We start from the raw sequence: 25,134 nt of genomic DNA, 5'->3' as shown, positions 1-25,134 counted from the left end.
AGAAACAAGTCAGTGGAGAAATACTCATTTGGAATTTAATAAAAAAGCCTATCTCAAACCATATACAAAACCAAATACCAGATGAATTAAATATCTTTTATATATTTTTAAGCAATGAAAGTATTAGAAACATTTTTAAAATAGTAAATCTGTGAATTTTCTAAGCAAGAAAGAAACTTAGTTTCATAAAAACTAAATACTTTCCTGTGGCATAAGATACCATAAATTGTGTTAAGATTCAATTGATAAAGATTTTGGCTATAGATGGCAAATTAAACAGAACTCCTTCCAGAAATAGCACTAAAACGATATTAAAGGGATTAAAATGAGAGTAAAGGAATTTGTTTTTAAAGTTGTACAAATAACTATGATGATGATGATTATGTAAATGTACAACAGTAAAAAGTTTAGGAAACTGGAAAAGTGATGTGATAACTGCCTCAGCTGACCTGAGAGTACTGAATCCCAAATCAGCCATGAATAAACAGATGATAAACTTGATTTGTGCTGTAAAGCCTCAAAAGACTAGGAATTTGAGCAGCAAGTACATCTGAAAAAGAAGGTGGGGGGCCGGCCCCGTGGCTTAGCGGTTAAGTGCGCGCGCTCCACTACTGGTGGCCCAGGTTCAGATCCTGGGTGCGCACCGATACACTGCTTCTCCAGCCATGCTGAGGCAGCGTCCCACATACAGCAACTAGAAGGATGTGCAACTATGACATACAACTATCTACTGGGGCTTTGGGGAAAAAAGGGAGGAGGATTGGCAATAGATGTTAGCTCAGAGCCGGTCTTCCTCAGCAAAAAGAGGAGGATTAGCATGGATGTTAGCTCAGGGCTGATCTTCCTCACACACACACACACACACACAAAAGGAAGGTGGAATTAAGGCTCAAAACTAGAGTACTGATTGAAAGTGTGTTTTTGAAGTAATTAGACATCTCCCTCACCCCTTAGCCTCTGCCCATTTGGCATAGCCAGATGCCTCCCTTCCTCAACTCTACCTAAAGATTAGAACTTTATTATTTAAAAAAGGGTAAAACAGAATTCTCTGCACTGGGGACACTAGGCACCATTGAGCACAGAACTACCATTTTGAAAATAAAGTGCTTAAGCAAAAGACTGCCTGTATAAAAAACATCGAGACCTCTAGCATTTTGCCCTATTTTGTCCTCAGAATATTATCAACCAGGCTTACATGATCCAGATAATATTCTCTGAGAACTACAGTCAGCCCTAGATTTAGAACAATTTCAGCCACTACTTCTTTAAATATTTTTCTGTCCAGTCCCTACTCTCCTTCAAGGGCTCCAATTACACTTATATCAAACCACTTGTTAATGTTCCACAAATCAACTAATCTCGACTAGTTTTCTTTCAGTCTTTTTTCTTTCTTTGCTTTAGTGTAGTTTCTATTACTGTGTCTTATAGTTCACTCATCTTTTCTTCCTCAAAGTCTAATGTATTATTACTCCCATTTGGTAAATTTTTCATTTCAGATACTGTATTTTAAATCTCTAAAAGTTCCGTATGATTCTTTTCAATATCTTCTGTTTCACTCCTCATTATGTTCATATTTTCCCTTAAATCCCAGAGCATACTTAAATTATTTATTATTGCTGCTTTTAAGTTCCTTATCTTCAATTTCCATAATCTGTTATTTCTGGTTCTGCTTCTATTGACTGGATTTCCTCTTGCTTATAGATCACAATTTGTCTCTTCATATGTATAGTAACTAGGTAAAAGACACATGCAGAAAATGCACATATCACAGGAATGCAGCTCAATGACTTTTCACAATGTGAAAACACCTGTACAACCAGACCAGAGCTCAAGAAATAAAATATTACCAGCACTACCTAAGCCCCTATCATGCCCTTCTAGTCACTAACCACTCCTAGACATTGTGACTCTTAACCTTGTTGAATTTGGGGGCTTTTTGTCCTCCACTTAAGTGTGTTGAAGTTTGTTTTGGCAGGCAGTAAAGTTACTTGTGGATCAGGTCAATCCTTACAAGGTTTGTCTTTAAATATCATTGGGGAAATTCTAAGGTAGACTTTACTTGAGGGCTAATGCAGGTCTCTTCCTAAGGCATAACCCTCATTGGGTCATCACCAAATGGCCTGAGGGCTTGAAGAGGTATCTCTGTCTGGCTGGATGGAATTAAAATGTCTCCCAGACCTGTGTGTGCTTTGGAATGTGTACACATTGCAGCTCCCCAGAAGACATTCTTTGCCTGAACTCAGCGAGTTTCACTTCATGCAGGTGCAAATTAGTATTTAGCCAAGAACTCAGAGAGCCCTTTATAGACACCTATATTTCTTTCTTTGCCTAGCTAAACCCTTTTCAGTATTTTGCCCATCAAATCTCAGCTTCTCTACCTCTCAGACATCTGATCTCCAGCTCCTCACTATGTTCTTGTAGAGATCTCATTCCTGGCACCACCATCCAGAAAGTACCTCCATCCAGAAACTATGGCGATCGTAAGGCTCATCTCACTTGGTTTTCTTCCCTCAGAATCATAGTTCCAAGCTACCTGTTGTCTAATGTCTGAAAACTGTTGTCTTATACATTTTTCTCTTTTTTCAGTTGTTTACAATGGAAGTATAAATCCAATCTAATCCAAATAAATTCAGTGATAGTCCATCACTGCTAGAAGTAAAAGCTCTCTGCCCTCTCCAATTTTCTTTGAACCAGCCTTACAATCATGTTGGTTTAATCATTAATAAGTTAATTAATTTTTGACTTTGTATGACTTATGTTTTTAACTTTTTAAAAATATACTCCTACAGTGTGTAAAAAAGCATTGTGGTTATGTTTTGCTGCTGTTGTGATTAGTCATTATCTCTTAGCAAGACATATAGAAGCATTTGTGGATGAAATAATATGAAGTGTGGGATATACTTTAAAGTAATCTATAGGAGAAGAGATAAGAAGTGGAGAAGAAGAAATAAATAAAATTGTCATATGTAGACAATTGTTGAAGCTGGGTGATCAACTCATTATACTATGGGGATCATTATACTATTTTTTCTGAGAATTTCTATCATAAAATAGAAATAAAGATAAAGATAGATAGGTAAAGAGAGAGGGGGAGAGAGAGAGACAGAGAGAGATACAGAGAGCAATGGAACCCTTACTTTGTACTCCAAAGTGGTGATAGTGAGATTTAAAGAAATCACACTATATAAGAAAGAATGATAACAAACATATTAAATTTGAAAAACTGGAGCAGCCCAAAGACTGCTTTTAGAGGATTATCATTTGCTGCTACACTGTGTGAAATGAGGCACCCTTTCTGCAGGGCCTAATGTGGTTCTGGAAGTAAGAATGGTTCTAAGTGATATTAAACCTCACTGCACACTGGATAATGAATTATTGGCTTCTGACAAGAGCCAATATCAATTTAGCTGAAGCAACCAGAATTTGCAGTCCATAATATAGAAAATTATCATCATTCCCCTTCTCTGGTTTTCAGTTGAGTTGAAGAAAAGCACTAGGCAGCTTGAGGGTCATGACCATTAGGCATGCCTTCCAGAGACAAATACAGGTTGTCATCTGCATGTTACAGACTGTGAGGAGAGGCTGATGCAGCGCTTGGAGCTGAGTACTAATAGTAAATATTGGGGTAATCTGCTTCCCCGGAAACATAAGGTGTTGAAAATGCTGAGTCATCACTATTAGTAATAAAATGACATTGTTGACAGCCTTTGCCAAAAATAACACTGGAGCACAATGAAAAAGAGGTGTTTCTCTTAACCACAAATGCTTAATTCTGGAGCACTTAGAAAACTGGTCTGCATTTATCTTTCTCTTTTAAAGCAGTTTCTTTGCCTGAAGGAGTAATAGCAGTATATATCTGCCAGGATATATCTGCATTGGCTTTCACCAGTGTATTCTGCACACATAAAGAATTAGAGAAAAGAGAAAAGTATAGAAATAAGATGTATTTTGAAAGCACAATATTAAGACTATGATAGAATCCAGACTGAATTACACTTAAGCCCTATGTAGTCTCTTTGCAAAGTCTTCCTCTGTGATTCTTCTTCAGAGGTTGTCCTGCTAATAATACAAGGATTTGAATTACTGTTTGATCATGAGGTTGCATTTGGAGCACTGTTAAATGAGTCTCCAGTTCCCACAGTGTAAGGCGATGCTTGGCTACAGTTCTAGCCAGACTTTGATACATTCAGCCAGAAGTGAATCAATCAAAACTCAAGTAGGTTTGATAACTTAAGTCATCTTTCTGGAGAGGGTTTCCAAAGGTTTGCTTCTGTCAAGTATACATCAGTTTGGAAATTCATCTCCAACACCCTCTTTGGTAGCATAAATGAAGAGAGCCATATAGTCTTCAGATATGTCAGGAGATGAGCAATTTCTGAATTCAGAAATTTATAAACCTCTCTTAAAGAATATATGATTCTATGAATACTCATCAGTATAATTTTGAAGTCCGAAGGATAAGGATAAAAATTGGAAAAAATTAGGTAGACAAAAGAGGTATACTGGGTAATAAACAAGGAACTATTAAATATATACATATATATTTGCACATACGTGTTTGTACATATACACACACACATACTTTTAAGGAGTGAACACTACTGCATATATTGTTTTTATATGTACAATTCCATAAGTTTCCTTTCACATTAAAGTATTCTAGAGAAGTGAGCATATTGGAGTCAAAAAATAAATTATATATACACATATATATTATGAGAACAAGAAAAAACGAGAACATGAAAATAACTGAAACTCACGATTTTCCATTTTCCTTAAACTCTACCTTGAGTTGTGTTTGTTTTTGCTTGATCCATTTATAGTCTCCAGTTTTTCCCAAAATGGTTAAAATGGTCCCAATACAATTTTTAACGCCTTTGTCTTGTTTGCTCTTTGGTATGGTTTGCAGTTGGCAGTTATCATGAGTGCAGTGACTCGTTCATTCATAATTATCTTTCTGATGCCTTATTTTTGAAGACTACTATTAAATTTGGCATAAGTCATTTTTCAGCAAAGGAGGTGACATTTTATTTCTGTAAGATCAAGTAATAACTCATTTCGTGCGGGGGAAGCAGTATTTCCTGTATGGCTTAGAAAACCTACAGCTACCTGTCTTCTGTTTCTCAGCCACACTGTAAACAATGCCAAAGGGAGTTTTGATTCGCTGCTGCTGCTTCTTGTTTCTTTAACAAATCTGTCTTAAGGTACACTCTGTGCTATTCACTTTATACATATCTCTAATCCTTAAACAATCTGAAAAAACAGCTGTCATTGTCCTTATCTTTCTGACGGGGTACCTATAACTCAGAAGTTTAAGTAATTTGGCCACAATCACACAGCCAGTTAGTGTTCCAGGGCATCAGATCACACCCTCTTTTGTGACTCTTTTCCTTGGTAAACTATTCAAATGAAGGAGATTATTCAATTTATAAATATCTTCCTTCACAAACCCAATAACCAAAGTAAACCAGAAAAAGAGACAACAGAGTTTACGGGCTACGATATTCTTGAGGACAGGAAGGATGGCTTTTACGTCTTTTGTAGTGGTTAGGAGCGCATAGATTATCTGGGCTTAAAAGCCACTGTGCCTCTTACTAGCTCTTTAAAAGCAGCAGGTTACTCACCTCTCTGAGACTCAGTTTACTCATCTATACTTCTGGGGAATAATAGTATCTATTTCATTGTGCAGATTAAGTGGGATAACAAATATAAAGTGCTAAGCACATTGTCAGGCACATGGAAAGCACCTGTAAATATAAGCTGAGTTTCCACATAATAATAGGAGTTCATTCAATGTTGAACAACAAATAATTGTAATTAAAGTGAGAATGAGAAAAAACATGACTTGGATGTAGTGCCCAAGAGCCTTATGCCTCAAAGAGTCTTCTCCAGAATAGCAGGATTACCATTACCTGGAAACTTGTTAGAAATGCATATTAACGGGCCCCACCCTAGGTGTACTGAATTGGAAACTCTGGGGTAGAGCAGAGGAGCTGTGTATTAACCAAGTTTCTAGATGATTCTTGTGTGTACTACTGTGAAAATCATTGACCCAGAAGTTAGGAAGTGCACTTTTAATCATTTTATATAGTGACTACCACTTAATTAGTGAACATGGTGTAAACTAATAAACACTGCTAGCCAGCTACTGGATCCTTTGCTACACCTACACAACATGTATTTATAGAGAAACTGAAGACCAGAAGCTCCTCAGTGGCAGTGATGCTCTGTCATATATGTTTGGCCTCAAAGTGCAGGGCACATACTAGGAATTCAAGAAAAGTTTTAACTAATTAATTCGTTTTGCTAAGTTTCTTTTACTTAACTGGCAAATCTACTTGTTTGTCATGTTTAAAAACATGTTAAGCTTATTTCATATTACATATAGTTTTTACAGCTAAAACAAAGTATAAATTTCAGAGTATTTTTGGATATACAAAAGAATTATATTTTTCTCTCAGAAATATTCTGAGGGTTTCTTTGGAGCTTGTTTTTTGTTTTGTTTTTTGTTTGTTTATGTGTTTGGCTCTAAAGAGCTGGAAGAGGAGGAGGGGGAGGGGGAGGAGAAGAAAAAAAACCCCACAGTGAATTGGTTTCATTAACATGTGTCACACTACCGACTAGCTAAGGAGAATTTGGTAAATTAATGGCCAATATTTAGAATCTGCGAATCAGCACATGGTATAGAGAAAAATTATACAATCATTGTTTTCTTTTTCACAGAAACTGCACATTAAAGTGCTAACTAAACTTCAGGCGCAAAGATCCAGCTTGCTAACTCTGCTATAATCATGATCATGATCATCGTCAAGTAACGCTTAAGCACCTATGACGTTGGTGCATTATGATAAGATGATGCAATTTATTAAAATTATGCAACATATCTAGAAATAGAGAAAATAATCAGGTGTGAGCCCTGATTACCATTTTTTTCCCCATTTTACAGTCTTTATTTACATTTTAGAGTAGCGTGGCATCTGAGAAAGAACAAGGCCATTGTGGTCAAACAGACTTGAGTTACTATCAGCAAGTGTCTAACATCATAGCATAGTGTTGTTATGAAACTCCAGCAGTGCTGGTTACATAAGATGTGCTCAGTGCAAGTTATTGTTGTTGTCATAGCTATTATTATTATTATGAAACTTGAAGGTACATAAGCAGTTGAAGGAACAACACTCTCACCTCATGCTGACAAGCGAGTAACTGTCTGTCATCTTCTAGACACAAGAAAGGAGGTTGAAATATTTTTTCTATCTCCAATTTCTAAACACTTCAAAAATAGAGTCATTATCTTCAAGAAAGTAAACCTTAGAGAAAATTGCCTCTTAGAAACCGAAGGAAAAAAACACAGGATGCCAGGCCATCACAACATTGTATAAAATGCTCCTACAACAAACATTTTAGCTCAGGGGCCAGATATCTTGACTTAAGAGGGCAACGTTTTCATTGGAAAGTGATTACAGCTTAATGGAGTCGTCTGTGAGAAAATTAGAAAAAAGAAGTGAGGAAGATCACGACCTCTACATTTAATTAAACTTCTTCAGGTTGCTACTTCTTCTGCAAGTTGATTAATAAAAAGTATATGCTACCACACTTTCTAAAGTGTGAATATATGTAGTTAGTCATGAAATAATCATACAGTCAGCTAAAATAACTTGCTTTGTTTTTAAAATAAATGTTGCATCTTACAGAAAGGGAAGTATTGGGGCCAGCCCTGTGGCCTAGTGGTTAAGCTCTGTGAACTCCACTTCGGTGGCCTTGGTTCGTGAGTTTGGATCCTGGGCGCAGACCTATACTACTTGTCAGCCATGCTGTGGTGGCGACCCACATACAACATAGAGGAAGACTGGCACAGATATTAACTCAGGGTGAACCTTCCTCAGCAAAAAACCAAAAAAAAAAAGAGAAGTATTGAGTCTAAATCTACCTTAATTCTTCAAAGACAAGTGAGCCACGGATGTAACAGCAAAGGCTCTGGCTTCATCAGACAGAATAAGGTTCACTCCCAGCTCCATCACTTATTCAGTGTGGAACTTTGTGCAAGCTACTTAGCTTTTCTGAGAATCAGTTTCTTCATCTATACAATGGGACTGATAATAGGATGTACTTAGTAGGATTGGCGCAAGGAATAAAGGGATTATATAAAAAATTATTTATAAAAAAATAAATAATTTTTACAAGTGCCTTGTATACAGTAAGTTCTCAATAAATGTTAACTGGCATTATATTCAAGTTACACACAAAATAAATGACTAAGTAGGGAAAGCATTCCATTCCTACAAATTCCCCCTTATTGATAGCTCTTCATCTTAATATTGTTTTGTCCTACTCCCAAAGAACAACTCAACAAATAAAAAAGAATAACAAAGAGAAAGCTCTTTCAAGAATAGAATTATAGAAACGTCAATGATAAGTTTGCAATAAGTAATAAGGAATCCGTAATTAAAAACTGCAAATACACGATATTAACTGATTTCAAAAATATTGTCCATTTCCATACAAAGATTTTACACAATCTTTCCAAAAATTGTCAATGTTATCCTTGAATTCGAAGTATCCTAATTCTTCCTTGCCTAATCTTTGGAGCCATTTAACATGTTCCTTATCCTCGTTTGTTGTTTTAGCTTTTTAGGCACAAATACTCGTCTAAAATTAGAATTTATCATCCGAGAATATTAAGTTAAATCACGTTTCTTGAAGAATATTTTGCCATACTCCTGTTATGTTTCCATTTTTTAAAAGAGAAGAAAAATAAAGACAAATACTTTAGACTTTAAAAAAGGTTTTTTGACAGCTTTGGAAGAAGAACATGGCAAAACAACACCTCATCTTTGGGAAAACAGCAAAAGGCAAAAACAGATCATCACTAACAGAAGGTAAATTACACAGTGGAGTTGAGCTACTGAGATATAACTGATTCTGCCAGGATAAAAATGGAACAGAACCAAGAGATTATAATGAGAATCATTTTGGTACTAAAGAAGACCCCTCTAACAATGGGTGTGCGTTCGAATCCTAGTGTAATCATTATAGGCTCATTTTCCTTGTTCATGGTCACATGATAAAGGCCTTAAGAGAAGCCTTGGCATTTTAAATTGCTCAGTCTTGCTAGCTGAAGTTCTTTTTCTTCTGTTTTCTTAGGCAAAATTATTTTCCCATGTTACTAGAATAATGCTTTGGAGTAGCATTGTGAATTTATACAGAACAACAGGGAAGGCAGAACTGGAGACTAGGGCATTGTCAAGGGAAGAGAAATTACCTGTGGGCATCTGCTCCAAGGTCCCCACTCGGACATGACACATTCATTGGGACACAGAAGAGAGCAGGATTGGGTTTCTGGAGGAATTTCATCCTGGTTGCAGAGGCTGTTATCCACTATTCCACTTTCACTATCAGCAGCATTCATACATCTATAAGGCAAGATCATAAGATAGTTTGATTACTTAAGACAGTGAAGAGTCAATTTAAAATAGTTATAGTATCGTAGCTACTTACCCCTCAACAATAGTTAAACATAAAATAAGACCAGCAGAAAAACCAGGAGAAAAAAAATCCCCTCTTTAGCCAGTCAGCCCTGTGGAGTGATAACTCAGTGCAGAACCCTCTATTCAGCAGAGCAGGAGAGAACAATGGGAAGACAACGGGAAGACAAAGCAGGAGAGAAAATTGTCATCCTTGAGGAATTCTCCACCTAAAGAGACCTATAATATTGTTACTCAGGTCCAGCATGAAGTGAATTTTCTCTTTATTCTAACAAATCTTGAAGGCTCTCCTTCTCTGAACGAATCCATCACTTTGTAATAGCTAGAGCCTCCATAGTTCCTGTGACTCTCTGAGACCTTCCCTAGACTTCTATCTCATATCATCTAAACTTCCCTAGTCTTATCCAACACATTTAAGCTCATGGTAAAGTCATGTGAAAAATAATTGAACATGTTTTTCTTTCAGGTATTTTCTGCATTTCAGTAAGGAATTTTGGTATCAAAAACCAAAGGGCAATGAGCAGGCATTTTCATGCAGCAATTGAACACACAGTATAGATGCACATATTACAGTTGCTTGGTCTACTCTGTGGCAGACTTTGAGACAAGTGCTGGCAAAGGTAAGATAAATAATCATGCTATTGATTCAATCAAATTAAAACCAAAGTGCTATACCACTCTATACCCCCCAGAATGGCTTCAATAAAAAACATGGAAAATATCAAGGGTTGGCAAGAAAGTGGAGCAATTGTAACTCCTCTTACTCTGCTGTTTGGATCATAAACTCTTTGGAAAGCTAGTTGGCAGTGTCTACTAAAACTAAGCATACACATACTATGTAAGCCAACAATTCTACTTCTATTTACATACGCAAAAGAAATGCATACAAACGTACACCAAAAAAAACTGACTGAAAATGTTCATAATAGCACTATTCATAATCAACCAACCTAGAAATAGTCAAAATATTTAACAGTACAATACATAAATATATTGTGGTAAATTCATAAATTAAATGCTATAAAAAAGTGGTGAGAATGCATGAACTATTGTCACATGAAAGCACATGTGGGTGAAGCTCACAAATACAATGTTGAACAAAAGAAGCTAGACACAAGAGTACCTACTGTATCATTCCATTTATATAAGGTTAAGAAATAAGCAACACTCATCTACAATGTCAGAAGTCAGCATAATGGTTACCCTTGGGGGTATGGTTACTGACCGATTAGGGCTTAGGTACTCCTGGTAATATTCTGTTTCTTGGGCTCTGGGCTGCTTACATGGGTGTGTTCACCTTGTGAAAATTCATCAAGCTGCATCCCTATGATGTGGGCATTTCTCTGCATTTATATTATATTTCAATTAGAAGTTTATTTTAAAATTATTTTCTAAAAAATGTTTAATAAAGAGTTGCTATGTGCAAGCCTCTTTTGCTAGGTGTTGGGATACAAAATTATTTGTTAATAATGATTCATTCATTAATTATTTTTGAGGGCTTACTATGCACCAGGCCCTCGTCTGGGTGCTGCAGTACAGAACTGACAAAAAGACAGACAAGATCCCTATTGTTATGAATCTTTTCTTCTAGTGATAATGATCAAAGTGAAGGTGAAAATGACAATGATGATGAGATAAGTGGTGCCATTTGCTGATCCAGTAATCTCACACACAATGCCACAGCCAAGAAGTAAGCATTTTAAGATGGACGCCTGGAGAGCTTTCGGTGCTCCCCAAATCATTCTATGCTGGAATGAATTATCCTACATATTAGGAGTTCATTTTACAAAAAAATAAAATTTTTTAAAAAAAATTTTAAAAAATTAAAAAAATTGCAAAGTCTATCACCAGGTACATAATAAAATAAGCCTTATGAGGTGCTAAATAATGAAAAACTATACATTGTATAAAGGAGATTAACAGAGAATGGTAGAAAGAAGATGTGAGTAATGCCTTCTAATGTAGGGAGGCATGATATACAGGTATCTATGGACTTTAGTTTCTCCTGTGGTGATAGTCAATAGTGGAAGGAGGGACCATGAGATGTCTTACATGTCTTTCTCTGGACAAACTTAAAAGCTGGAGATTGCTTTCCTTCTTGCCTGCACACTTTCAGCTGATATCCTTTTATTATCTCACTGAGAAAGAAGAGGTAAGACTTCTGATCAATAGTGTCCAGTTGAGCAACTGGAAGGATGTGCAGCTATGACATACAACTATCTACTGGGGCTTTGGGGGTAAAATAAATAAATAAATAAAATCTTAAAAAAAAAAATAGTGTCCAGTTGAACATATGCATTAGTCTTTGTTCACTCTCAATATGCCACAAAAACAATAGTAAAGGAATTTGTTACCAAAAAAAAAAAAACCCCACCAAGGGGGAGGGAAAGGCATTACCCTACAAGAATAAAGAACATGGAAGAGGACAAAGGCAATAAATCAAAAATAAATGAGCTAGTGGTAATTGCCTTAGCACTCCAAGAAAACTAAATACTAAACCTTCAAGAGAAAACAAAGTAACTCCATTTATATCACAGAACACATAAAATATCTGGGAATCTGTGGCACCAAGTACCTCTGGAAACGTGGATGAAAGTGAGGCTGAAAAAGTGGAGGATTTATTGAAAATATGTTTAAGAAGTACCCAGGTCCTCAGATCCCCTCCCCCAATCCACACAGCTAGGCGATGGCCCTCCTCTACCACTGCAGGTTTTTGAAGGTTTATTAATCTGGGGAAGGTCACAAAGAAGGACTTTGGGTTTAACAACACATGTTCCTCTTAAGGATGGGTACATCCTACTGAAAACAAGGATTAAGTAAAAGTTAACATAGTGAAAAAACTACCAGAAACTGAGTAGCTTAAACAATGCTAATTTATTATCTTACAATTCTGTAGTATAGACATCCAACATGGATCTCACTAGGCTAACTCAGCACTTTGGTACAGCTGCATTCCTTCCTCAAGGCTCTAGAGGAGAATCCATTTCCTTACCTTTTCCAGGTTCTAGAGACCACCCACATTCTTTGGGCCATGGTCCTTTTCTCCATCTTCAAAGCCAGCAGCCTTGCATCTCTCTATGCTGGTTCTGTAGTCACATTTCCTCTCTTTCTCTCTTGTCTCCTTTTTGAATGAATTGTTCCACCCAGACAATCCAGGAAAATCTTTCTGTCTCAAGACCCTTACCTTTAGCACATCTGCGAAGTCCCTTTTGCCATGTAAGGTAACATATACATAGATTTCAGAGATTAGAATATGGACATCTTTGGGGGCCATCGTTCTGTCTACCACATCAGCCTTCTTTCATTGGGGTCCCAAAATACTGGCTGCTAGGATTATCTGTTTCACACATGATTCAAGAAGAGACTTTTCTTGGGGTTCTGACAAGCCCAAGAGTAAAGACTTAAAAAGACTGAAACTGAAAGTGTTCAAATGAAAACACTCTTGCAGTTACCCTCTACATATCCTGTGTCATCAATTTCCTTGCCACATCTCTCTTCAGTCATTACTTCATTTCTACTTAAATTCATTACAAAACTACTCTAAATAAAGTACGTCTACATTTGCTCTTGTGGGAGATCAGAATTGTCCACCCCAAAATGTGTCTCTTTGGCTTGATTATTTTTAAGGACAAAGACTCTGAAAGAAACTTTGACCTTTCCCCTAAATGCCTAAAAGAATTCAAGATAAAAGGCCTGTTCCAAGACACGCCATCACCATAGATAACTCTGGGAGGATCTTTGCTAAGCACATTTTTATCCAAGTTCTGTCTCTCGGGGTCACATTGTCTATAGATGGCCCAGCAAACATTTGTTTATCAAACATTTGCTTTTCCATCTCCATGTAAATTGCCTTCCTCCCCTTTGAAATCCCAAACCACTACTCCCAACATCCTCCTTTGTCTTTAGCTGAAGATGGTATTTAAGGTGGTGGCTTTGGCCCTTTTAGCAAGTTACTCAGATTTCTTGTGTTTCTCCCATATATATATGTTAAACTTTTTAAAATTTTCTCCAGTTATTCTGTCTTATGTCAATTTACTTCTTAGACCAGCCAGAAGGACTTAGAGGGTAGAGGAATAGTTCTTCCTCCCCTACACTAACTCCACTTCTTTCTCTCCTCTCCTTCCATTATTACCTCTTGAACTTACTTTCATCACACTTTTATTACCATACAGAGAAATCTCTTATCATGATCATCAACAGATTCTCCATTACCAAACTCAATGGTCAATTCTCATCTTAGTAACCTCCCAGAACCATTTGAAACAATTGATTATTATCTCTTTCTTGAAAATTCTCTTGTTTATCTTCCAATTGTCTTGGTTTCTCTCCTATTCCACTGGCTCTTTCTCAGTCTCACTTGTAGATTTCTTTCTCTTTGCTCTAATCTGCGAATGTTGGAGTTCCCCATGGCTCAATTTCTTAAGTCTTTTCTTATTTATATATCAAATTCATAAGCTGCTGATGCCCAACTTTATACAATCCCATCTCTCTCTGAATTCAAGACTGTAATATTTCAGTTGGAAGGCTAATATTATCTCAAATTTAATGTGCTCAAAAGCTAACGTTTGATTTTATTTCTCAAACCTACTTCTGATATTCTTCTTCTCCACAAATGCCACCATCATTACTATGATTTCTCAAGCTATAAAACTCAGTAGTCATCTTTGATGCTTCTCTTTCTTCCACATTCTATAATTACTTGATAAGCAAATCCTGTAGTCTATACCTTCCAAATATATTCCAAATGTGACCTGCTCACCACCTTCACTATTCCTAAGCCCAATGTGACCCTCAATCTCTCTCACCTGGAATTCTGCAATGGCCTTCAAACCTTCATCCTTGCTGCTACTTATATGCCAAATACCAAAATACCTTCTTTGCATCCAGTAAGGTCCTTTTCAGATGTAAATAAGAGAATATCATTCCCTCTGTCTCAAACTTTTCATAGCCTCGTGTTGCAGTTAGAATAATATCCTTTTACTTTGTTGTAGAGGACTACATGATTTGAGTACTGGCACCAGCCATATGGGACATCTTCTTAACAAGCCAAGAAGGTTCCTGCTTTGGACACTCCCTCCCCCTGGAATTCTCTTTCTATAGATCTTTACATTCATTCAGGTCTCTCCCCAAATATTTTGCTGACCAATCTCTCCAAAATAGTATTCTCCATTACTCCATCGCAATTTCATTTTTCTTCTTGGTATTTCATAGCAAAGACATTCCATTATGTGTTAATTTATGTGTTTATTTTGTAAGTTCTTTGAGGACAGAAACGTTTTTGCTCACTTTTTTAATCCCCAGTCCCTAGAACAGTGAGTGAGAATAGAAGGCAAATATTCATAAATATTTTTTCAATTAATAAATGATTGCAGTCATGGATGAATCATGAAGATGTCCTCCAGTTTGGAGGTTTTAAGAAAGAGAACAGATAAGCTCTTTCATTCATTATAACAGCAGCCAATTAAGGTCAATAATAATTTGGAATGCAAGATGCTTGGAAAATCTGCATCACATATTTAAATGTGATCATACGCATAAAGCATGTAACCCAGTGGGTATGTATTTGTTTCCTAGGGCTGCCATAACAAAATGCCACAAACCGGGTGGCTTAAACAACAGAAATTTATTTTCTCACAATTCTAGAGGCCATAAGTCTTAGATCAAGGAGTTGGCAGAACTTGTTTCTTCTGAGGCCTCTTTCCTTGGCTTGTAGATGGCTGTGTTCTCCCTGTGTCTTCACCTGGTCTTTTCCTCTGTGTGTGTTTGTGTCCTAATCTCCTGTTCTTTTAAGGACACCACTCAGATTGGATTAGGGTCCACCCCAGTGACCTCATTTAACATTAAGTACCTCTTTAAAGACCCTTTCTCCAAATACAGCCACCTTTTGAGGTATTAGGGTTAGGACTTCAACACATAGATTTGTGGGGGCACAGTTCAGTCCATAACAGAGTGATACTTGGTAGTTGTGTTATTTCTATTATATCAGGCTCTGTAGGTTTGAGTTGAGAGGTATGGCTTAAAGGCCCTTTTGTTCAAGTGTTTTTCCTCAATCGACCTGCCACAATCCTGTCAGTAGTAATTTATTCTCTTAGAGCTTTCCTTTCTCTCCTGAGATTTTGCTTTAATACTGCTAAGAAGCCTGGCTGGGATGAGAATGAGAGATGCCACAGCTCATTTACATATTACCTCATAAGCTAGATTGGTGAGTCATTTTTCAAAGCGATGAGAGAATAAGACACAGGAGATACAGGTTTTGGTGAGAAAGAGGTAGAAGCCCAAAGTTTGTGATAGCCTGAGCACACCAGTCCCCAGGGGAAAGGGCAAAGAACAGAGAGAAAGAAAGACAATTTGTCTACTTACTTGGGTTGGTGATGAGGAGCACCTCTGCAATTTTGCCAACAGCTATTTCTTCCAACATGCCTTCCAGTGATTTTGCACATTGGGACTAAGTCTCAGATATGGTGAGCATATACTGACTTACTGAATAAATTAAGTTCACTGATGTTGAATAATGATCAAAACATATAAGTAGGCTCTGCCTTGGTAACTGACTTCAATCTAACGGTTAACTCAGTAGGAAGTTATCCGATTTGGGCACTGTCTGTCCATTTGAAACGGAGCTTCCTAAACCTGGCAAAATGATACACTATACTCATGCAATTGAATAGTTGACTACTATGTTTTCCTCTTTATTTTACACGCTAATCATTGTTTATCGTTAATATTTTAGCTTTTGCTTGTTCACTCTCTAACGTTTATTGCCATTATCGTCAATAATGGTAAGGAAATTATGCTTTTCTTCCCAAATCATTTCTAAATAGACCATTTTGAAGAACTCAGGCCAAGTGTTTCTTTGGTTATCACTGCTGTATTTACAAAAGAAAAATTTTAAACAAGCTCCCTCAGTAAATAACCCAGCATTCACTAAAATCTTTCAGAGATGTTCTCTTTTTATATGAAAATATGTTGCTATTGTTCGTAAGTTTTCTCAGGCTATAGTTTCCAAGGCTAATAGTGGGGGTTTAAATTGACCTTTTTAATATATTGACACCCAAAATTAGAAGATGATGTCCATCAACTCTGCTAACCATAGAGCAAAAAACAGACATGTCAATATAGTCAAAATCTCCTACTTTGTTAACAGTGATGGCCATGAATCAGTAGAAGGATGCCAGCCTGCTCCACACAGTTGGCTTTCCCACTGAAATCATTTGCAGAAAACAGTAAGGACTGTGGCTGCATTGCAGAGGGAATCCCACTATACACATGGCAGTTCAGGGCACATATGCTGCCATGGATACTTAAAGACGAGCAAAAGCCAGAGTATGTGGTTTGAAAATCAGAGTGTACTTGGATAAGCAACACCTTTAAAATATGTAAGTTCCACTGCCCCATTTCCCAAATGTCTCCATTTCCACACACCTGATTTTCCTAGATTGCGTTCCTTCTCCACAGGGCAGGGACTTCAGCTCATTGTGGATTTTGCATGGAGACCAGTGTTCTACAACCCAGGAATACTGATTGCACTCACTGTAACATGGGACTGCCTCATGCACCTGTCAGGAACAGGAAAGGAAAAAAAAATTATGTGGAACTATCCAAGTTATGGGAAAATAGCCTATCTTTTAATAATGCCTGCTGAACATAAACTGAGAACAATGCTCTGGCCCAAACAGCCAAATTACATTCCCAAAAAGTAAGATACATTTGCCTTTTCTGAAATTACTGACTTGCCTAAAGAAACTTACAGGGGAAATCAACTAAAATATGATGATATGCCTTCACAGAAGGGAACGAAGGACAGTCATGTCTTACCACCAATAATAGGAATTTCATTATCATTTCATTTCCTCAAAGAGCTCACACAGCATCTATTAGATGGTCCAGCTCTCAATTATATCGTATTCTCGGATGTACTTTAAGATATCAATTGATACAAATATATGTAAGGAAAATTTACTCTTGAATATAAGAAGTTCTTAGAATGCATGAGAAAAGTGGTACTATTTGCACCGGAAATTTCTTTTTATGCCCCTAAATGATCAATGCTAACAGGCAATCATATGTGGCTTCATATGAATTTAGCTATCCGTAGGATGTTTTCAGAGCATAGCAAGACAAACAACTGCTAAACTGTTAGAGGCTGTGCATGATTACTGACTATGAATACTTACAAATTTATGGTATAAACAATGAATACAGTAAATGCATTCTTAGGTTACTTCCTGTGCATTTGTTTGTGATGATTTTTTCCTGAAATTGTATCCCAATGAGTAGTCAAATGAGTTTGTCTGCCTCTTTGAGGCTGAATTTAAAATGCATGACTCTTCAACAAGGAGCGTAGCGTAGCACTCTCCCTTGTAAGAAAAAACTGCTCCGTTGTGTGTATGTTACTCTAGATCACAAGGATGGCTCTAGTATAGCATGCTGATGAAGAGTTGTTCAACTTATTGCCAAAATAGTTAATTAATGGTTTTCCTTTCAAATAAGAATTTAAGCTCTTTCCTCCCCCTGCCTTTCTAATTCCATAAAATTGTAAATGATGACTAGGCAGTGCTATCCAAACAGAACCAATACTTTCAAGTTCCCACTAAATGCAAGGGAAAGCACTATGTAACAGGATAACCAAAAAACAAGATTGGAGCACTGTCAGCATGTTAGATGGAAATCAGATGAGAAAAGGTTATTTGTGAGACTACATCTTAAGAATTGCAAATAATGTCAGAAACTACTTTTAACTGTGGGGTTCTATTTGGCGCTCTCATGTAGAGTGCACAAGGATAAGGGAAATCACCAAGTGAAAAATATGTGAGGGCAAAATGAAAGGAGATGGGAAAATAGAAGTGGAAATGGGTGTGAGGAAAGTAAGGAATTAAGTAATAAAAGCATCACATTTCATGCTGTGAATGCTGACAAGATAGAATGAAAGGGTCAGAAGCAGTACCTACATTAGAATCCGGGAGGTAATAACTTGTAAAGGAGAAAAGTCTTTCCAAAAAACATACAGGAGAGTAGAGGTTAGAGAAAAATCTATACAAATGGAAAGACATGACCCCAACGGAACAGACACCAGGAAAATGAGCTGATGACAGCTAAGAGTTTAGCCAACCCAATGGCATCATGGAAATGAAGCTTTCATTGAATTTATGGGTTTGTTCCATAAACTCTTTAATATGTATTAGACAATTTAAAGAAAGCTTTTTGCCTTTCATATGAAATACAAGAAAGTCTGCCAAAGCACTTTGCACTAACAGGAGGTGGATAAAAAATTAATTAAAAAGTAATTTTTCCCACACCTCACACATGAATCTGAGAGTAAATGGATGGGATATCCTTTCTGAGATGCACAGATTTTTTTTTAAAGCTGTCAATACCAAGCAGAGCTTACATATCCACCCTCCCTCCCATATAAAGCCCCAAGGTCAGATGGAAAATGAAAATCTGTTTAGTTGCATGTACTGCTGAGACACACATTTGAATGGCTGGCCATATATCGGTTTACTATTTTTACTCTTTATGGCTGCAGAGATCTACACCTGTAGCAGAGTAGCTAACCTCAGTGATAAGCTATTAGAAGACAGGGAGCAGGTCTATGTAGGAAGACATTGACCCACCTTCTTGACTAATGGTGTAAAAAAACAGCACCTCTTAAAGAAGATTCTCCAGACACATGGATTTACTTGATTTTTTCCCCCTGTATGTGTCTGCCATTTTAATATTGCTTATGCTGTCACTTCTAGCTGACAAACCCCTGCTCTTCCTCCAAAGCCCAAGTAAATCCCACCACTTCCACAAGGTTTTTCCCATGACTCCAGCTGGCACGTCTTTGTTACTCAGTGACAGTCTCAGTTTTAAGCAGACTTGTAACCAGCTTATCACATCAGGGTGCACACATACAGAGCTTGGACAGCGGTGGTGGTTAGCGCCACGCTGTGGGTTGCTGGGGGAGCAAACACATTCGATAAAGTCATCATCTTGACTCCTCCACATGTCTCCTGTTCTCTCATACTACTTGAGCTCTTTTTCCCACCTTAGTCTTAATGACCATGACTACAGTCATGTATCGCATGACATTTCCGTCAATGACAGACTACATACGCGACGATGATCTCACAAGATTAGCACCGTATAGACTAGGTGTGTAGTAGACTACACCATTGAGGTTTGTGTAAGTACACTCTATGATATTTGCACGAGAAAATCACCTAACAACGTATTTCTCAGAACATATCCCTGTCATTAAGTGACACGTGATTGTATTTTGTACCTTAAATAATACTGAGACAATACGCTCACAGAAACACAATCTGCACTTTCCACACCTAAATATGCTTCCGGACGTAACCAAAGCCAGATCCGGACTATGAGAATTGTTCACGTGACTACTTGAAAAAAATTGTGAGTCTTAGGCAGACAGGGACTAAGTTTCCATGATGTTTGTGTTTCACAAGACATGGGGGATGGGGGGGTCTGATGCTCAATAAGTATTTGTTGAATTGAAACTAATTTTTGAAGAGGCTCAGGTTGCTAAATGGCCCTCACTTAATTTTCTAGAGAAAACAGGTCTACTAAATGGAACATGTCAGGGGTATTTTACAAAGCCCAAAGGACAAAAAAGAAATAAAAATGAAAACTTTTTCTTTCCATTATGGGGCTTTGGTAAAGAATAGCAGTCACATTGGGGGCCAGCCCTGTGGCTTAGTGGTTAAGTTCAGCATGCTCCGCTTTGGTGTCCAGGTTCGCAGGTTCGGATCCCGGGTGTGGACCTACACCACTCGTCAGCCATGCTGTGGTGGTGACCCACATACAACATAGAGGAAGACTGGCACAGTTGTTAACTCAGGGCTAATCTTCCTGAAGCAAAAAAAGAGGAAGATTGGCAACAGATGTTAGCTCAGGGCCAATCTTCCTCACCAAAAAAAACCAAACAAACAAAGAAAAAAGACTAGCGATCACTATGTCATCAAAATGTGCTGCTTGATGATTTTGTTGTGGGAAAGAAAGCTGTCCTTAAGAACTGTGAGAATTGTCTCTTTAGAGTCCTTGTCCATCAGGCAAGGAATCTTACCTAGAGGATCAAAAACACCCACAAGAGGCAAAAAGGCAGCAGGCATTCAAGAACAAAAATTAACTACCCAGATGTCCAATTTCTTCTCCTGTCAGTCTTTTACGTTCTGGCTATTTCATATTGCTGTTTACTTGGTGCTTATTATAGTTTTATAATGGAAATGTGTTAAAGCATGGACTTTATCAGGGAATCATATGGAAATGTTCTGAAGGAAAGAAATGAGCCATGGGAAAGTTAAATGAAAATCATTTCTAAATGGCACAAATTAGGAAGAAAATAACAGAGTTTAATAGGGCCATAGATGCTAAAAAATGCCACTGAAAAATCTAAATCCTCTGAGAGAGGTAACATTTCATTCTCCTAGTAATGAGTCCTATTTATTACTTCTTCATTGGGGAATTGTGTTTTTATAATTTTGCTAGTTCCAGAGTCATATCATAAACTCACTCATTGAGTCAGTCTTGTAATATTTATTAAATAAGCCTCTGCTTATTGCAATTGATCAGTTTAATTAAGTATTGTTTTCCGATACCACTCTCCAACTACAGACTGACTTCCCTGGCATAAATTTGGAAGCTGGGTCTCATTGGGGCTCAGCGGATGTCATTATTGCATATCAGTCTTAGGGTTCAAAAGCTCAAATAAAGCAAACAATCCAACAAGAACCACAATAAAACAAAAACAAAAGGAAAATTTATGGCCTCCAATTTTCTGTAGCAATAACTCTTTACTCCAGTGAAGCTGCCAGTCAAGATTCAGGTAAAATCTTCAGGCTTGGGACCTCCACACTGGGCACTTACTTAGTAGAACTTGGAAATCAGTTCAAAGGCCCATCTGGGACCAAAGATTCTTGCAAGTGAGAGGCAGGGTCTGTCCTATTGGAATGCGAGAGGAACTGGTCTCCAGAAGTGGTGAGATCAATAAAGCATAATGGGTTCCCTTCTCCTCCAAATGTTGTGAGCCCTCAACATAAGATATACAAATTTGCCTCTGATCAGGTCTAGGATCCTTATCCCTTAATTCAAAGAACTTCCCTCCTACCCCTTCTCCACTTGTCCATGCTTCCTCTCTTTCCTCCTCCAGGGCCCACACTTTTCTTTCAGAAGTATCCTCTGGGCTACACCCTCCCTCAACTTACCAAATTCTGCCCCTTTTCTTATTCAATCAGCAACGAAGTTATGCTCTCCTCCATTATGAATTCTCTGACTGACTGGAAAGGATCACATTTACACAGATCATCCTTTGCTTCCATTTTTGTTAATCATGTATTTATATCTGTTTGTACACAATGTAACATACACGATGCTCTAGTTCAGTCCTCACACAACTGCACCCACATGCTTTACAATGTGCCCGTTGACAGTCCCTGGTCATCAATGATACCACAATAATGTTGTGTAGAACTTACAGCTTATATAAGATATTTTATGTTTCAGGTCTCAATCATCACAAGCATTTGAGTTAGGTGAGGTTGGTATGATCCCTAGTTACAGGTAAAAATAACTAAAATTTGAAGAAGCTTAGTTAGTCATTTATGGCTTATAAATGGCTCTGTTGGTACTCAAACTGAGAATATCTGAGAATCCCATTCTGGTGATGCCAATAGCGCACGGGCACTGGCTATTTATCTTGTTCGGGCACATCACCATGCTCTGAGAACATCTTTTCAAGGATGAAGATAATGCTAATATTTATAAATTCCTGAAAAAGAAAAACCAGGATAAGGATTTTCAAAGATGTCTGTATAGTAGATGATGCCTATTACTTTTAATGAAAAAATATTGCATAAGCAACTCATCCCTAGTATTCGGGTATGGAGTCTCCTTTCACAATTTCAAAAATCCAAAAAGTGTCTCAGAAAACTAACTTCCATGCTTAAAGCAAGAGCAGGACTAGGTCTTTTAGACGGTTGCAATTCTTTGTGTAAAGACTGTGGGTTAAAAAAAATCCATAAATGTTTTTAAGTTGGTATCTGTGGGAAAAACCGTTATGTCTCTCATTTTGTGCTTATGTGTTGCTCAAGAGGGCAGCATTCAGAGTCAGATTTGTCTGGAGATCTCGAGTCCAGTGATCCATATTCGGGGGTATGGGTAATTGTCAGTTTTAGCCCAGATGTTCAAGTCTGAGGCCTGACTGCCCTCCTCTTCCAGGACGTTTTCACGTACTTCTCTAGCTACATAGTAACTGAAAAGAATTTTTCAGAATGTCCTGAGCTTAGTTTGTGAGATTCACCATTGGTTTTAAGTATGCATTATATGTTTTCTTTTTAATTTTGACATTAAAAAATCTAAAAATGAACCTAATAATGACAAATGAGCTTTATTTGCAAAATTTATTGACAAGTTGAACTTTAAAGCCAATGGGAAGTTTATCGGAATAATAATGGTGGTAGCTAAGTTCCTCAACTCCTAAGAACAGTGGTTTCTGAGCTGGATGTGCAGATCCTGAGAACTGTATCATTATTGCAAGGGGCCATGAACACATTCTCATACCAAACTTTGTCTGTAGTCTCAATGAATAATACAATCTCCAACACATTGTACCACCACTTGTCAAAGGAATGTAGGTGATGTTATGATTAATGAAGTTTTCATTTCATTTGAAAGCACTGATGAATTTGAAATTGCTAGAGAGTTTCTCAATCCAGGCAGACTAAGAGCACAAGGTCTTCATATCAAAAACTCAGGGAACCACTGCCTTTACATATAAAGGAAAGAAGAAATAGATTAACAAGGAGGCTACGCCCTAAAATCACATTACTGTTTATATTTTGATAAAAGATAGGTTGTATAGAATAGGCCTTTTTCTAAAAGTAAATACTGAAGAATGTCTTTCACTGAGAAGTTGTAAACTCCAGATTCCTTACTTTTCATTTTCTAATGGTCTCTAGCACTTAACCCCTTCCCTCCAGCCTGAATATCACTGATGATCTTTTAAGCACTGAGTCATCAAGATCAAGACCAACATCCATGCACAGCTAAGCCATTTCTGTAAACCACATAGTCCTATTTTCCTCCCCATGGCAGGAGTGGGGGTGGGGTGGGGGTGGAGGTGGGGGTGGGGGGCTGGGTACTGAGCCTGAATAAGTATGGCCCCAAGCCATGCATGTACTTTCTCCCCTTCCCCATGTTTCCTGCCTCCTTCAAAGATGTCACACACAGCCCAAATACAGAGGGTATTTAATAGAGGGGAGACACAAAGCCCTCATCTAAAAGGCCATGGTTAAAGCCCAGATATCCGTGCTGATGTAGTTTAGATGATTTATAATGCAAATCATTAGAAATGCCTTAGATTTTTTTAATGCATATTATTATATTTCCCCTATAGCAGATTTACATTTCTTATTGTGTGTCATTTAGGTGACTATGAAACTAAACTATGGTCTTGAAGTAAACTGCATGGTAAGGGACAATCAGCAACAAAAATTATTGTTGTGTAGATCCTATAAAGTGCATGATATTCTACAGTAAAGCACTAACACACACACACACACACACACACACACACACACACAAACGCACAGCTGAGCCCTGACTGGACTCTCTCTGTGCCTGGTGTGTGTTACAGAACTGAGGGAGCATACTGACATAGGCAACTTGGGGCAAGTTGAACTATAAGGCCCACATTCTGTACCGCAGCACTACGTAAACAATCATAACAAATAGAATGCGAGAGGGAAACTCACTCCAAAGTCTGGACTGCCTGCTCCAACACCCTGGGAGATGACACCCACTGCCGTGCTGGGTTATGGCAAGAAATCAGATGGGATTTTGTAGATTGCTCACAGCATGCCAGGGACGATTGTCATGGTGGCATTTTGCATTTTCATAGAACAGACTGCAGTTATCAGTCACGCTTAAGTGAAAAAAAGCAATCCTATGCCAACCTATGATTGATACTTCTGGAAAACTCTGGAAGAACTGAACTCATAGCTCTTTAGAAAGGAGGTTATGGATGAACCTTGAGAATATTATGTGAAATAAGCCAATCACAGAAGGAGAAATACTGCATGAAACCACTTATATGAAGTATCTCAAACAGTCAAACTCATGAAGCAAAGAATAGAAGGGTGGTTGTCAGGGACTGAGGGAGGGGAAAATGGAGAGATGCTAATCAATGGGTAGAAAATTTCAGTTATGAAAGATGAATAAGTTCTAGAGATCTGCTGTATAACACTGTGCCTGTGGATAACAAATACAGTATTAAACCCTTAAAGATCTGTTAAGAGGGTAGATCTCCTGTTAAGTGCTCTCACCACAATAAAATTTTAAACTATTTTAAAAAAGAGGTATATGTCTCGGAGAAAGTTAGATTGCACCATGGAAACCTGACCAGAGAAAAAACACTTTGTCCGAGTCTGGTGCAAAGATTAGATAGATAGATAGATACATAGATAGATACAGACAGACAGACAGACAGAGCGAGTCTGGGTTCCAGAATATGACCACCAGAAATCAAGTGAGAACGGAAAGCTTTCTTTTTCTGTTGCAATAGAAAAGAGAGTCTGAAATGGAGACTATTTTGCCTTCTGGCAGGTAACAAAAGTTTTACAAGTTATAGGAATGAGGCACTGGTAAAGCAGAG

At 37.7% G+C, this 25,134-nt stretch overlaps 1 protein-coding gene across 1 annotated transcript in view; it reads right to left on the bottom strand.

The window, feature by feature from the left end:
* Window positions 1-25,134, bottom strand: part of THSD7B (thrombospondin type 1 domain containing 7B) — an 808,101-nt gene that overhangs the window by 80,625 nt on the left and 702,342 nt on the right. The window contains exons 16-17 of the mRNA XM_058548890.1: window positions 16,905-17,038; window positions 9,260-9,410 (exon numbers count right to left, since the gene is read on the bottom strand). Coding sequence (XP_058404873.1) covers window positions 9,260-9,410; window positions 16,905-17,038 — 285 coding nt within the window. The remainder of the gene's footprint in view (window positions 1-9,259; window positions 9,411-16,904; window positions 17,039-25,134) is intronic.

The sequence above is a fragment of the Diceros bicornis genome, chromosome 10 (assembly GCF_020826845.1).
Source record: "Diceros bicornis minor isolate mBicDic1 chromosome 10, mDicBic1.mat.cur, whole genome shotgun sequence".
Classification (NCBI taxonomy): Eukaryota; Metazoa; Chordata; class Mammalia; order Perissodactyla; family Rhinocerotidae; genus Diceros; species Diceros bicornis.
This window is presented reverse-complemented; position numbering and strand designations above follow the sequence as displayed.